The sequence below is a fragment of the Ursus americanus genome, chromosome 1, assembly GCF_024610735.1.
Source record: "Ursus americanus isolate L20-20 chromosome 1, mUrsAme1.1.p, whole genome shotgun sequence".
In the NCBI taxonomy this organism is placed as follows: Eukaryota; Metazoa; Chordata; class Mammalia; order Carnivora; family Ursidae; genus Ursus; species Ursus americanus.
In genome coordinates this window covers 78,982,635-78,997,685 of record NC_142127.1, presented here as the reverse complement: position 1 = coordinate 78,997,685, position 15,051 = coordinate 78,982,635, and the positions used below count along the sequence as shown (strand labels likewise).

At 36.1% G+C, this 15,051-nt stretch overlaps 1 protein-coding gene across 4 annotated transcripts in view; it reads left to right on the top strand.

Annotated features, from left to right (window-relative positions):
- Positions 1-12,453, top strand: part of NDUFS1 (NADH:ubiquinone oxidoreductase core subunit S1) — a 29,854-nt gene extending 17,401 nt beyond the window's left edge. For all 4 annotated transcript variants that reach the window (XM_045806570.2, XM_045806571.2, XM_045806572.2 and 1 more), the window contains 6 exons: positions 526-686; positions 5,955-6,109; positions 7,678-7,853; positions 8,419-8,553; positions 8,649-8,721; positions 10,047-12,453. In XM_045806570.2, the coding sequence (XP_045662526.2) occupies positions 526-686; positions 5,955-6,109; positions 7,678-7,853; positions 8,419-8,553; positions 8,649-8,721; positions 10,047-10,138 (792 nt within the window). In that variant the 3' untranslated portion in view covers positions 10,139-12,453. The remainder of the gene's footprint in view (positions 1-525; positions 687-5,954; positions 6,110-7,677; positions 7,854-8,418; positions 8,554-8,648; positions 8,722-10,046) is intronic.
- The last annotated feature ends 2,598 nt before the right edge of the window (positions 12,454-15,051 follow it).

The following is a 15,051-nucleotide window of genomic DNA, read 5'->3' as shown; positions in this document are numbered from 1 at the left end:
AATTTCTATAGGGACATTACCCAGTTTTTCTGGAACGTACCCATAATCATTCTGACTGAAGAATATTTGGGAAAGGTTTTCATTCCTAGTACTTACTTTTAGAAAATGTTTTATCTGATAACTCATTTAGCCATTTCATAGTAGCATTGGCGAGGTGTTTTTGGTTAAATCTGGTTGTATATATGTCTGTATGTTGACTCTTAAAAATCAAAGACATTCTGGGGCGCCTGGGTGGCTCAGTCATTAAGCGTCTGCCTTTGGCTCAGGGCGTGATCCCGGAGTCCTGGGATCGAGCCCCACATCAGGCTCCTCCGCTGGGAGCCTGCTTCTTCCTCTCCCACTCCCCCTGCCTGTGTTCCCTCTCTCGCTGGCTGTCTCTCTCTCTCTCAAATAAATAAATAAAATCTTTAAAAAACAAAACAAAACAAAAAAAGACATTCTGCATTAAAACTAAAAGTTGGGACAACATATTGTAGATGCAAATTTAAAAAAAAATTTTTTAATCAAAGTTCTTTTTTTAAATAGGTATTGCATGAAGCTAAAAAACCAATGGTGGTTTTGGGCAGTTCTGCACTCCAAAGAAATGATGGGGCAGCAATTCTTGCAGCTGTTTCCAGCATTGCTCAAAAGATTCGGATGAGTAGTGGTATTACTGGTGATTGGAAAGTTATGAATATTCTTCATAGGTACGTTTAATAATTGTTCTATATACTGTAAGATTCAAGTAATTTTGTGTACACGTATTACTGTTACACGTCACGTTTAGATTTACAAATAGCTTAATATTTAGCAGTGTCTCAGTAGTAGATGTGAAAGAGATACTTTTATTTTCTGTGTGAGAAGAACCCAAGATAATAAACAGTATTTAAAATGTTTGAGGGGTGCCTGGGTGGCTCAGTTGGTTACGTGTCTGCCTTTGGCTTAGGTCGTGATCCCAGGGTCCTGGGATTGAGTCCCGTGTTGGGCTCCCTGCTCAGCAGGGAATCTGCTGCTTCCTCTGCCCCTCCCCCTGCTTGTGTTCTTTCTCTCTCTCTCTCAAATAAATAAATAAAATCTTAAAAAAAATAAAATATTTGAAATAGCAGCGCTGAGAAAATCTTGAAGATCTGTGTTATGTTAGTATACCTTGGTACAAAAAAAGCCCTCTGACTTTGTTGAAATGATAAGAATGTAAGCTAACATGAGAATTCAATGTACGGAAAGTTTTTTTCTGACTATATTAATAATACACATTTGGAGTGCCTGGGTGGCTCGGTTGGTTAAGTGTCTGACTCTTGATTTTGGCTCAGGTCAATGATCTCAGGGGTCGTGAGATTGATCCCCGAGTCGCAGTCTGTGCTGGGTGTGGACCTGCTTGAGATCTCTCTCGCCCTCCCTTTGATCCTCTCCCCGACCCTCAAGTGCACACTCTCTCTCTCTTAAAAAAAAAAAAATAGTAATGCACATTTATTTTAGGAAGTTGAAAAGAAGAAAATATGAAAATGGAAATTTTTCTTGTACAAATTATAGATAATTACTGTTGCTATTTCCTTCTGGTTCTCTCCTGTGTAAATATTTTTTTAGTTATATAGTTGAAATCATACTGTGCAGTTTTGTATCCTGATTTTGATCAATTTTCATTATCAGATAAAATTTCTTCCTATAATTAGAAATTTTTTATAAATATAAACTTTAATGGCTATTTAATATCATGAATATGTACAATTTTTTAGCTATTTCATTCTTCTTAACATGTAAATTGATACTGGTCTTTGAACTATAAATAATGCAATGATACACAGATACATATGAACTTTAGATTATTTTCTTACAGTGGATTTCTAAAAGTAGAGCTCTTAGGTAAACAGGATAAACATTTCTGAGACTCCTAATGCGTATTTCCAACTTGTTTTAGAAATGTAACAGGGATGCTTGGGTGGCTTAGTCAGTTAGCATCTGTCTTCGGCTCGGGTCATGATCCTCAGGTCCTGGGATCAAGTCCCGAATCGGGCTCCCTGCTCAGTGCGGAGCCTGCTTCTCTCTCTGCCTGCTGCTCCCCCTGCTTGTGCACTCGCTCGCTCTCTCCCTCTGACAAGTAAATAAATAAAATCTTAAAAAAAAGTAAAAGAAATGTTGTAACAATTTTACCTTAGAAAATGAGTTTTCCCATTTCGCATAATCCTTTCTAAAGTATTATTTTTCAGGGGTGCTTGGGTGGCTCAGTTGTTAGCGTCTGCCTTCGGCTCAGGGCATGATCCCAGGGTCCTGGGATCGAGCCCCACATCAGGCTTCTCCGCTGGGAGCCTGCTTCTTCCTCTCCTACTCCCCCTGCTTGTGTTCCCTCTCTCTCTGGCTGTTTCTTTCTGTCAAATAAATAAATAAAATCTTTATAAATAAATAAATAATTATTTTTCAGATTTGTTTAAGGATTGAGGCTGAATGCTTTTAAATATGTTAGGCAAATTTTTAAAATTTAAAAGTATTTGAATACATTTTTTTTTTCTACAAGATGTTATTTGAGACAGAGAATGAGCGGGGGGAGGGGCAGAGGGAGAGGGAGAAGCAGGCTCCCACTGAGCAGGGAGCTCAATGCGGCACTTGATCCCTTGACTCTGGGATCATGACCTGAGCCGAAGGCAGACACTTAACCAACTGAGCCACCCAGGCGCCCTTAAATAAATTCTTAAACATTAATTTCAATTTCAGTGTTATATTTCCCTTTGATTGGTTTAATTTGGCATTGTAGATAATCATGTAAACATTTCTAAAAACTTTATATTTTTTAAGTAGAGTTTATTTGCACTGATCACCTCTGGATCCTTTCTAGCCACAATTTTTACTTCTTATTTTTAGTTCACTTTTCCATCTGTGTCTTTATACAGTTTTGTTTTTCTGAATGGGTACCAAAATTAATAACTTTTTTAAAATTCTCAGATGTCTAACATTGTATTTCTGATTCCTTCTCACAAATGACTAGTTGGGTAGGTACAAAGATGAGAGTCTTTTTTCCTTTAATACTAAGTATTTTTGCACCCTTTCTTCAATTTAATATTTTAGAGAGGATGTAATGTAATCTCAGTTTTGTCACTGAGGATGACCTGACTTTGTATATGTATGTGTGTCTGCCTGCTTACCCTTTGGGTTCCTTATTTTTGATGTTAAAAAAAAAAATTCTGCCAGATTTTAAGTAGGTGACACACAGATGTCATTGCCTGGGAATATCATAGATTACTCTCCATTATCAAATTGAAATGTTTTGATTTTTTTTTTCTTTTAAGCTCAGAAAAAGGTTATTGGTTTAGTTTTACTTAGTTACTTGCTCTCATGCAGAAGCTACTTTTGTTACGCATTGATTGGCCATCAGACTTTTGGGTCTTTTCTCTCATAATTTTTCTCATATCATTTTTCTCTGGGTTTAGAGAAAATTTCTTAAATTTTATTCCATCATTTTGTCAGTTTTCATTCTGGAGAGCACTGACATTGTTATATTTTTAATTTATTAACCTTGTTTGTCATTTCATTCTTACAAGATTTCCATTCCATGAAAGTTCATTTTAGTTTATATCTTTTTTTTTTTTTTTTTAAGGATTTTCTTTATTCGTTTACTTGAGAGAGAGAGAGAGTGCATGAGCAGGGGAAGAAGCAGAGGGAGAGAGATAAGCAGACTCCGTGCTGAGAGCGTAGCCTGACACGGGGCTCAGTCCCACAAACCCGAGATCATGACCTGAGCTGAAACTGAGAGTCAGACACTCAATCAACTGAGCCACCCAGGTGCCCCGGGATGTGTCTTTTATTGTAAAGGCAAACTCTTTTTTTTCTTTTTTTTTTTAAAGATTTTTTTTTATTTATTTGACAGAGATAGAGACAGCCAGCGAGAGAGGGAACACAAGCAGGGGGAGTGGGAGAGGAAGAAACAGGCTCATAGCGGAGGAGCCTGATGTGGGGCTCGATCCCGTAACGCCGGGATCACGCCCTGAGCCGAAGGCAGACGCTTTAACCGCTGTGCCACCCAGGCGCCCCTGTAAAGGCAAACTCTTAAGCTTACTCAATTTGTTTTCCAGGATGAGGTGGACTCTGCTATAAGTTAATGTGAGTCTCTGCCCAGGTCTTTGAGAGAGACATATCAAGACTTATACTGAGGGAAATTAAGAAAAAACTATTGGGGGCAGAGGGATTTGTTTTGAAATTGGGAAGTATGAGTCCTCCAACTTTGTTCACTTTTATGATGGGTTTGGCTATTCTGGGTCCTTTGCATTCCATATGAATTTTAGGATCCGCTTGTCTGTAAAGTACTCATCTGTGATTTTTGATAGGGACCGCACTGAATTTGTAAGCTCAGTTGGGGTGTATTGCCATCTTAACAGTATTAAGTCCTCTGATCCATGAACATGCAATGTCTTTCCATTTAGTAAGGTCTTTAATTTTTTTCAAAGTTGTTTAGTAATTTTCATTGTATAAATCATATATTTATTGTTAAGTTTTTTAAAAAGCGTTTTATGCTTTTGATGTTATCCAGAGTTTGGCAGAGTAGTAGCATCTAGTAGGAGTTGGTTTGACCTGTCCTCCTCCCCTAACAAATAAGTGAAACACCAACTTGCTTTATATACAGTAGGTCCTCAGAATAGCTATTTCTAGAAAGAAAGTTAGCAATAGCAAACTGGACCAGACTCCAGTTGTTCAGAGTATAGTTATTCCAGACCTCTTTTTTTATTTTTATTTTATTTAAAGATTTTACTTGGGGCGCCTGGGTGGCTCAGTCACTAAGCATGTGCCTTCGGCTCAGGGCATAATCCCAGGGTCCTGGGATTGAGCCCCACATCAGGCTCCCTGCTCCTCTGGGAAACCTGTTTCTCCTCTCCCACTCCCCCTGCTTGTGTTCCCCCCTCACTGGCTGTCTCTCTTTCTGTCAAATAAATAAGTAAACTCTTTAAAAATAAATAAAATTTAAAAAAATAAAGATTTTGCTTATTTATTTGAGAGACAGAGAGGGCACAAGTGGGCTGAGGGGCGGAGGGGGAAGCAGACTCCCCACTGAGCAGGGAACCCATTGTAGGGCTCAATCCCAGGACGCTGGTATCATGACCTGAACCAAAGGCAGATGCTTAACCAACTGAGCCACCCAGGTGCCCCCAGACCTCTTTTTTAAAGGATTATTTTCTGCTTATAAGAGTAATATATGCTCATAGAACATATGTACTAATTATATCGTTTTCTCCAAGTTACAGTTTTATGAGTGGTGTTTTAATTTCTCCCTTTCGGTTTTCAAAATCATCTGACTTTTCTCTAATGACTGTTTTTGGCTTAACGTGGTTTATATCTGGCTGTATTGAATAGGAATCAATTTAGGACAATTTCAGTTGGCAGAAGTTTCCAGAATTATTCCATTAACTACTATCTCATGAAGTGTGGTGCCTGAGTGGCCCAGTTGGTTAAGCATCTCATGGTCGTGAGACTGAGCCCTGCATTAAGCTCTGTGCTGGGCATGGAGCCTGCTTAGGATTCTCTCTCTCCCTCTGTCCCTTTGCCCCTCCCCCCAATAATAAATAACAAATAAATAAATATCTTACGAAGAAACAGTGTTCTAAGCATCTTGTTTCTTTGTTTGCCACTCTTAAAACAGTAAAATATTGCTATTTCTGGTTTTGATATCTATTTTAAAATGGGTTAAGAAAATGAGGAGCACCTGGGTGGCTCAGTCAGTTAAGCGGCTGCCTTTGGCTCCAGTCATGATCCCAGAGTCCTTGCTCAGCGGGGAGCCTGCTTCTCACTGCCTGCTGCTCCCCTGCTTGCGCGCTCTCTCTCTCTCTCCCTCTCTCTCTCTCCAAATAAATAAATAAAATTAAAAAAAAAAGATAAGGGAAGGTCTTTGTCACCATTGAATAGAAAAGAGATTAAGTATCATTCCAAGAGTCACATTTAAATTTTTTATAATGATAATGCTGCAGGTGTGCTAAAAACCAGTAATTGTTTTACAGGATTGCAAGCCAGGTAGCTGCTTTGGACCTTGGCTATAAACCTGGGGTGGAAGCAATTCGTAAAAACCCTCCCAAAGTGCTATTTCTCCTGGGAGCAGATGGAGGTTGTATCACTCGACAGGATTTGCCAAAGGATTGTTTCATTATTTATCAAGGTAAGTAGCATCTGTGACACCTGAAACAGAAGAGAATCCTACGTTGTGTAGATTAGAAACTGTATGGCAATATATTTAGTGGATTGAATATTTTCCGTTTAGGAATTTCCTACACACCTCAATATTTTTTTAAACCAAATCATAGGTTTTATTAGTTATATAGTTGATACTGCTATTAAGAATTAGTACCTGGTGGGGTGCCTGGGTGGCTCAGTCAGTTTTAAGCATCTGCCTTCGGCTCTCGTCATGATCCTGGGGTCCTGGGATGAGCCCCAGGGAGCCTGCTTCTCACTCTCCCTCTGCCTTCCCCCCCCAACTCATGTGCGCGCGTGTGCTCTCTCTCTCATATAAATAAATAAAATCTTAAAAAAAAAGTTATTACCTGGAAAAAAATTATTACTTGATGATATTTAATAACAAAGAATTAGAAGAAACCTAAATGCCTCAGTAATAGGAATGGTTAAATTATGGTTTATTTATGCAATTAAATATTATGTAACATTAAAATTCAGCTTTTCAAAGAATATCATTATATAATCAGAGGAAAGCACTTTTACATAAACAGTTTAAAAAAAACAGGGTAAAAAGTTTAAAAATCATTCTGAGTTATAGGACATTAAATGAAATATAATTGATAGTACTTCTTTGGCTTTTTTGTGTTTTACTCATTTTCTTGAACTCTCACTCATTATAAATATAATCAGGTTTCCCTGGAATAAATGGAGTCCAGAGTATTCCTGGATATTTTACAGAGAAAAGTATTATATAACTCTCCATTTTACACAAACACCATAAATTGATAATAGGCTTTTTATTGCCATGGCACATAAAGAGCATTATATAATATCTTATATCTTTAGTTTGATAAAGTTAAAGCAAAATGTATAATTTACATCTGGTTCCTACTCCTATCCAGAAGTAATCATTGACTATGGCTTTGAGGAATGTATCTTTCATATATTTTTCTGTTATATACGAAAATGTACACAAGTGAGATGAGACTTTATATATTGTTCTATAACTTTCTTTCATTTAACTCAAGGTTTTTTTCCCTTCAAACAGTTTTGTTAAACTATTAAAACTTTCATTATACTATTTCAGTCTTTCGTTATACTGTTTTCTATAATATCCTGCTTATGTTCTTTTCAGTATTACCACTGTCATTCCTCTTCTACATTTCTTGTTCCTCCACCATTTCAGTCTGTTTTACTGAATTTCACTAACATACATCTGAGCATTTCCACTTTGTAATCATTAAGAGAAATAATATACCTATTTGCCCATGATGTATGTTTGTATAATATTATACACATTTCTGTATTTACAAAAAATAATCTAGGAGGATACATAGCAAATGCTTATCAGTAATTTTCTTTGGGAAGGGAGTTGAATTGTGGGCAAGGTGGACTTTTTATTCCAAACTTTTTTTATATTGTTCTATATATTATAATTTTGTAAACACTTTTGTAATTCTTAATGGGATTTAAAAAGGGTATGTTGTGTGTTCATGTATGATACCTAATCAATTTTTTGCTAAAATATGGTTTGCCACCTCCATCTTTTCACAGGACATCATGGTGACGTTGGCGCTCCTATAGCTGATGTTATTCTCCCAGGCGCTGCTTACACAGAGAAGTCTGCTACTTATGTCAATACTGAGGGCCGAGCTCAGCAGACTAAAGTAGCAGTGACACCTCCTGGCTTGGCAAGAGAAGACTGGAAAATTCTAAGAGCCCTCTCTGAGGTATTTGTTCTTAGTGATGCTGCCGATGGGATGTTTGACTTGTTAGCTTGTCAAAATGATTTTCAGACTCAAGGACGATGCAAGTCTGATGTGCAGAGATCATTTGAATAATCTCTGTAGGACAAATGTATTCAGAAAATGGGTGCTTGATTTTGGTATTTTCATTTTTGGCTTGTTTTTTGCCTAAAAACGACTTATTTTAAGTCTTTTTATTATAAAAAGAAAAAGCATGAGATTTAAAATAATATACAATTGTCTGTAAACTTGTATATGATCAATATCGGCTTAGCAAAAGCATTCCGATTTGGCATAGCAGCATCTCTTTAATCATTCGTTTCATTCTCAGTCTGATTTCTAAAGGAATTAGTAATGTACTGACAGCTGTTTATGAATTAGAATTTTTGACAGTTGTGTTTTCCACTTAACCATTTAATGTACATGCAAATGGATACCAGTAGAATTTCCACTAACACAACATTATTTCACTATAGTTGCAGTTATGTATGATTTGAATTTTTTTAAGTACTAAAGCTTCATGTCAATTCTGGGGACTTGATATTTATAGATTGCAGGTATGACTCTTCCATATGATACTCTGGATCAAGTAAGGAACAGATTGGAAGAAGTCTCTCCTAATCTTGTCCGCTATGATGATGTTGAAGGAGCCAATTATTTCCAGCAAGCAAATGAGCTCTCCAAGGTAAAAACTTGCCTGTATTCAGTTTTTATACTAGTGTGTCCTCTGATGTTAGTTTTCAATTCTATTATTGACCTCATAATCCTTTTTTTTTGCAGCTAGTGAACCAGCAACTTCTTGCTGACCCGCTTGTCCCACCTCAGCTGACAATAAAAGACTTCTACATGACAGGTATGCATTTGTTAGCGCAGCTGCCGGACACGAAAGGTGGGAACGATTAAGATCACCTAATTTAGCATTACAATTCCAACCTGTTTATGAGAATATTGGATATTTTTATTTAATCTTTGAAAACTTGGGAACATCACAAGTAATATAATTTATATTTTCTGATTTTACTCTTAATTGCTTTTGTTTCTGAAATGTAAGCAGATTTTAAATCTAAAATTTACTGTTGTGTATATAATCACCATACAGCAATTTAGGGAGGATGTTTTTAAGTAACAACTGTGAAGGTTTTTCTGAGAATTACAGTAGAAACATCAAAACACCTAAATGTGAAGTATGTTAAAGAGTGTTTCTGATGGACATTGTTAGGGATGCTTTTAAGGAATGTGGACTTACTGAAACTTTTTACTGAAGATCTTACATTTGATGTAACATGATATAACACTTGATATAACATCTGTGTTATGAGGTAGTTGACAGATGATTTTAAATAATTTTCTATCTGAAAGCAGATAGTATATTTTTAAATTTTTTAAACCTTATTTATCTAAGATTATTTTTAATTGGTTTTTTTGTTATGTTATAAAAGTTAGTTTGTTGTAGAATACATACCTAAGCCCAAATGGCAAAGAACAGTTACTATGATCCCACTATCCAGAAATAACTGCTTTTATTCTTTTAACATTTTGTCAATCATACAGGGATATACACATATTTATTTAAATGAAAGATAAGATTATTCATTTACTGGGGGGAGGTGTTGACAGCTCTATTGAAATAGCATTTGCATGCCATAAAATTCACTGAATTCGGTGGATTTTATTTTTTTTATTATTATTTTTTAAAGATTTTATTTATTTGAGAGAGAGTGCACACACACACATACACGAGTGGGGAGAAGGGGCAAAGGCAGAGGGAGAAGCAGACTCCCACTGAGCAGGGAGCCCACCATGGGGCTAGATCCTAGGACCCGGGGATCATGACCTGAGCCAACTGGGCCACCCAGGTGTCCCTGGATTCAGTGGATTTTAGTACACATACTATTTTATAAATTTTTCTTTAGTAACAGTATTGTGCACGTATTTGTCCTATCTTTAGTACTTCTCTATAATATTTGTAATGGTTGCATACTGGTATATTGTATGGCTATATGTAATTATTTAATCATTCCTACATTTTCTGGATTTGTTGTTCTCCACATTAGATACAGTTACAAAGAATTTTATAGTCATTTTTGTTGTTGTTCCTGAATGTGTCCAAGAAAGTTTTACTGTGTGCTTTTTTAATAATTGTGTTATCAAAATGCACATTTTCTTAATATCTTTCAGACTCAATTAGCAGAGCCTCACAGACAATGGCCAAATGTGTCAAAGCTGTCACAGAGGGTGCCCAGGCAGTAGAGGAACCATCCATATGCTGAAACTTCTGCTAGGAACCCCATTTTGTTACAAATAATTAATGGACAGTTATGTTGGAGTGATCTCCTGCAGGTGTATCTCTCTAAAAAATAATCTGAATGTTGTAATATTGAAGGTTGTACCTTGGTTATTTGAAAATGATACTGCGATTATCAGTGAACTTTGAGGTTTCAAAGACATTTATGTATTGTGTGTAAACGTTGTTAAATAGCTTAATAAACGTGTATACAGATGCTCTTTCACATAAAAGTATTGGCAATCTTTGTGACACAAAGAAAACTCTTAAAGTATGAGTTTTTATTTTCATTGACCATTTATGTTTGTAAAATGGATAAAATAAGAAGAGCTTCCCTTAGGACCCACTGTTTTCTAGTGCTCAAGGAAAGATTTGAGCATTCTGTCAAGCTAGGTAAATAGAAAAAATACGTATAACATAATCACATATCAGATATGTACTTGGACAACTATAATAATAATCATAATAATGATAGGTAATGATTATTCAGCTTTTTGTGTGCTAAACACTCTGGTTTTACACGTATTATCTTGTTTTGTCCTTGCTACAACTCTGTGAGGTAGTGTTATCTCATTTTACAGATGAAGAAACTGAAGCCTAGGGATATTTGGTAGCTTGCCCAAGGTCACAGAAAAATAGTCAAGGACTCCAACCTAGTTCTCTCTGACTCCAAAGCTCATTGTTCTTACCTGCTACACATAATTCCGTCCCATTAATATGGATCTTACAGGTTGTTACTTCTAAGAATTAGCATTGAGAAGCTTAATGGATAGTACATTTTTCTATTTTCTCTTGAATCTGTTTATATGTCATGGTGATTTATGTGACATTTTTCTTTGTGTAAGAGATTACACACACATGCACCACTGGAGTGATGGAGTTAAGCGGTATAATTTAGGTCTTTGTTGATGTTCCATACTCATTATATTAACCATCTACAGTTTTAAGTCAACTAAATTATTCCAATAATAAAGACAAAACTAACAGCTTTCATAATTTTCAGTTGTCAAAACAAAAAGGAGGTAAAATTTTATAATTAATCTAGGAGATAATTTAAAGCCATATTAAATGTTTTTCAGAATCTATGGTCAGAATCCTTTTGTTCTGTAATCCTTATTCCTGCTTTCACTAAAGACATAGCCCAATTATAGGATGCAATATTACTGATACAACAGTAAGATTTTTCAAATAGTAGTATGTAATCGATACTTTATCTTCAAGAAGATAAATTGTACAGATTTTGTCTCCTGTAAGTTTTTTCCGAACTGTTTATTTTTTCATTAGCCATTACATTACGAAGTGTATTTTGCTTAAAGTACTTAAAATTCTAATTGCTTGAAATTGTACAAATTCTTGCTGAAATTCTTTGAATTCACAAACTTTGTGTCCCCCTCTACTTTCTTTACCCCTTAGCACTGTAGCTGACCTCAAGGGGGCATATGCTGCCAGTTTTGTATTCTACACAGTAACTTTTCAGTGAATGTGTGTAGACTTCATAGGCTTGGGGAATTCCCTTGGTGAGGAAATATTGTGTTCAAATGGAGAAGAGGTGATATATGACCAAGATGGTCCAGAATCCTTGGACTGCCATCTAGGCAACATGTGTTGAAGTTGTAATTCTATAAAAGAATACCTTGTCTGGGGTAAGTAGTACTCAATAAAATTGGCTGGTTTTTACATAAAGTAAACATGAAAGTCTGTCTAATGGGCACTTAATTAAACATGTAATGCTAAATATTAAGGTTATTGTGAATATAAACATTAAAGGTGGTTGCTGGGGAAAAAAAGGCTTTCTGAAGAAGAGCCTCCAAATAGAAGAAAAATGCAGATAGGTGAGAATAACCTGGCTGATGGAATTATGATCCTAAATAATGAAAGAGTCAACAGTGAGAAAGTTACAGAGGCTCAAGGGCCAGGTCCCTTTCGGTGAAGATGGCAGTCTGGAAATACCCTCTCATTTAAAGAGGACCTAAATATGTATCACTAAAGCTTTAAGTACATTGTGTCTAATTTTAAGTACATTATATCTAAAACCCTGCAAACAATAGGTATCGAGACCCAAGAAATATCAAATAATTTGCCTAAAGTTACAGAGTTAGAGACCAAAGGCAAGGAGGTTTAATTAGAGATGTTTTATTATCCCATGTTGCCTCAGATATAAGCCTCTTGGACAGCTATGAAAATTGAATAGATGTGCAAGAAAGATCTTAAAGCCTAAGCTCTATACAAAACGCTTCCCAAATTTATTGTGAATTGTATTATAACAAACACATTAATAAAAAGTATGTCCTCTTAGTTATACCCAGTATACAGTCATTTATCACTTTTTGTTGCTGAGTTAAACACCACTTCTTGCCAGATCAGAATTTTGGAAAGGTTACTAAGAAAAATTTTAAGATTATTTCTTCATTTGTAAAATGGGGATAAAAATAGAATAATTGTATTTACCTCTACCTCATAATGTTGTTATGAGGATTAGGTCAGAAAACCTATGAAACTCTTAACTTACTTCCTGACACAGTAAATGTTCAATGTGCTCAGGAACCAGACCATCATTAGAGGGAAATATGTATCCAAAATTTTTCTAACAGTTTCAAGAGGTTGCAGCTCATCATCCATGGGAGTTTTGTTGTTGTCTTTTAAACTAAGCTCTATACCCAGCATGGGGCTCAAACTCACAAGAGCTCAACAGTCGCTCCACTGACTGAACCAGCCAGGCGCCCCTATGGGAGTTCTTGATGCTAAAATTAAAAGTCCCCGTTCTAAATGAATGAAGTGAAAAACTCTCAAACGATTGGTTGTGAGGGAAAGTCATGCCTAATATAACCTCCAGCTTTTATTTTTCTAAAGAAATGCATTCCTTCCCTAAGGCTCCCAGGAATTAAACGACTTACCTGAGGTCAGCCTAATCAACAAAACACTGCTACTACATACCATCCACCAAGGCTGTGTGAAAACCTATTATGCAGAACTCTGTGCTTATTTTGATGGGAGATTTACTGAGTCTGTTGGGTTCTAACCCTTAAAAGATTACTTCTAAGAGCAAAACCATAAAAACAGTGCTATCAGAAGGGGAAGATTATTTGCTAGTGATAGAAAGGGTACTGAAAGAGGGTTAGAGCTATTGATGTGCGCAAAGGGGGCTGGTGGATTCTTTTGCCAACATAAACTTTTGATTAATGTAAACTGTCAGACTTACTGTTAAATTACCCTACCACTAGTCAACACCTAAGGAGAGAAGAACTAAAGCAGCTTAAAGCAGTGCTAAGAGGTGTTTTTCAAAATGTAAGTATGTCATGACTGCTGTTAAGATGTCACTAGTAACACTGCAAATCCCTTGTTAGCAAAGATCTGGTTTGTCTTTGAAAATGAGGGCTTAAGCAGAAATTACGGTATGCATGAGTATGACTAGCTATTTTTTAGGACATTTTGTGAGGCTACTCCTATATTAGCAGAGCTAGACCTCACGTTTGTGGTTGATTCAACGTTGGGAAACAGTCGGCATGAAAATAATCTGATAAAGAACTATTGGAACAAAAACTTGTGTATAGACATATATATGGCCACCGTTTAATAGTGAAGATAGCTGATAAACTCCCTAATAATTTTTTAATAACCAGTATTTTAAAATATTTTAACAATGGCATAGTACTTCAATTAGCTTGCTTATTTAATTTCGCCCAAGAGACAATGAGAAAACTATGACTAGACTTCAGATCTAGATTTTAAGAGAATAAGGATCTTGAACCAAATACCTTTTGCTTGAAGTGTTTGTAGACTTTACTACTGAAAAACTCTAAAGATTGATTTACCTATGACTGATTATTCAAAAATCTTTGATATCTTAAAATTTTTAAAATAACTTACACTGGAAAGCATATGTTGGTACTGAAAAATACAGTGAATGTGTGGTTTAGGACTAATGATTAGTTTATAGTATTGAATTTTGAATTGGTATGTAAAGAGATCACAAGATGAATAACATTAATTTCCTTTTAGAAGCATATAATTTGGGGTCTGAAAAGGACTGTAGAAAGAAACCTAGTATTTATTTCTTTTTCTTAAGTAGGCTCCATGCTCAGCATGGAGCCCACCTCGGGGCTTGAACTCACAACCCTGAGATCAAGACCTGAACTGAGATTAAGAGCCAGACGCTCAACCTACTGAGACATCCAGGTGCCCCAAGAAATCTAGTATTACATGTGCATTTTGTAATTGTGGAAATAGAAGCCAGAGAAAATTAGGGAAAAATTAGGGGCAGGTTTTTTGGGTTGAATCAGCTCTTCAGACTCCTGGTTCAGTGACATCTTAAAGTCTTAAATTCAACTTTGAGATTTATGAAACATTTGCAGAGTATTGTGTGCCAAGTATAATGCTAAGAGAAACGTACTTTAGTTTGTGTCTTCAAGAAACTAACAGTGTAGTAAAAGATCTGTAAACATCAATTATAGTAATGTCAGAACATTTTAATACAGGTATACGTAATACAGTGGTGGCCACGGCTGAACCTAACAAAATTTAAAGTTTAGTAATAACCAGTGTTAGCCATTATCTAGGGAAACACATACACTCATACACTGTATGATATCCATAAAAACTTTATTTATTTATTTATTTATTTATTTTTAAAGATTTTTTTTGAGAGGAGGGGTTGGGAAGAGGCAGAGGGAGAGAGAGAATCCTCAAGCAGACTCCCTGCAGAGCATGGAACTCAACACAGGGCTTGACCTCAGAAGCCAACATCATGACCTGAGCTGAAATCAAAAGTCGGCCCCTTAACCAACTGAGCCACCTAGGTGCCCCCAAAACTTTACTTTTTAAAGATTTTATTTTTAAATAATCTCTACGCCCAACATGGGGCTCAAACTCAACCCTGAGATCAAGAGTCCCGTGCTCCAC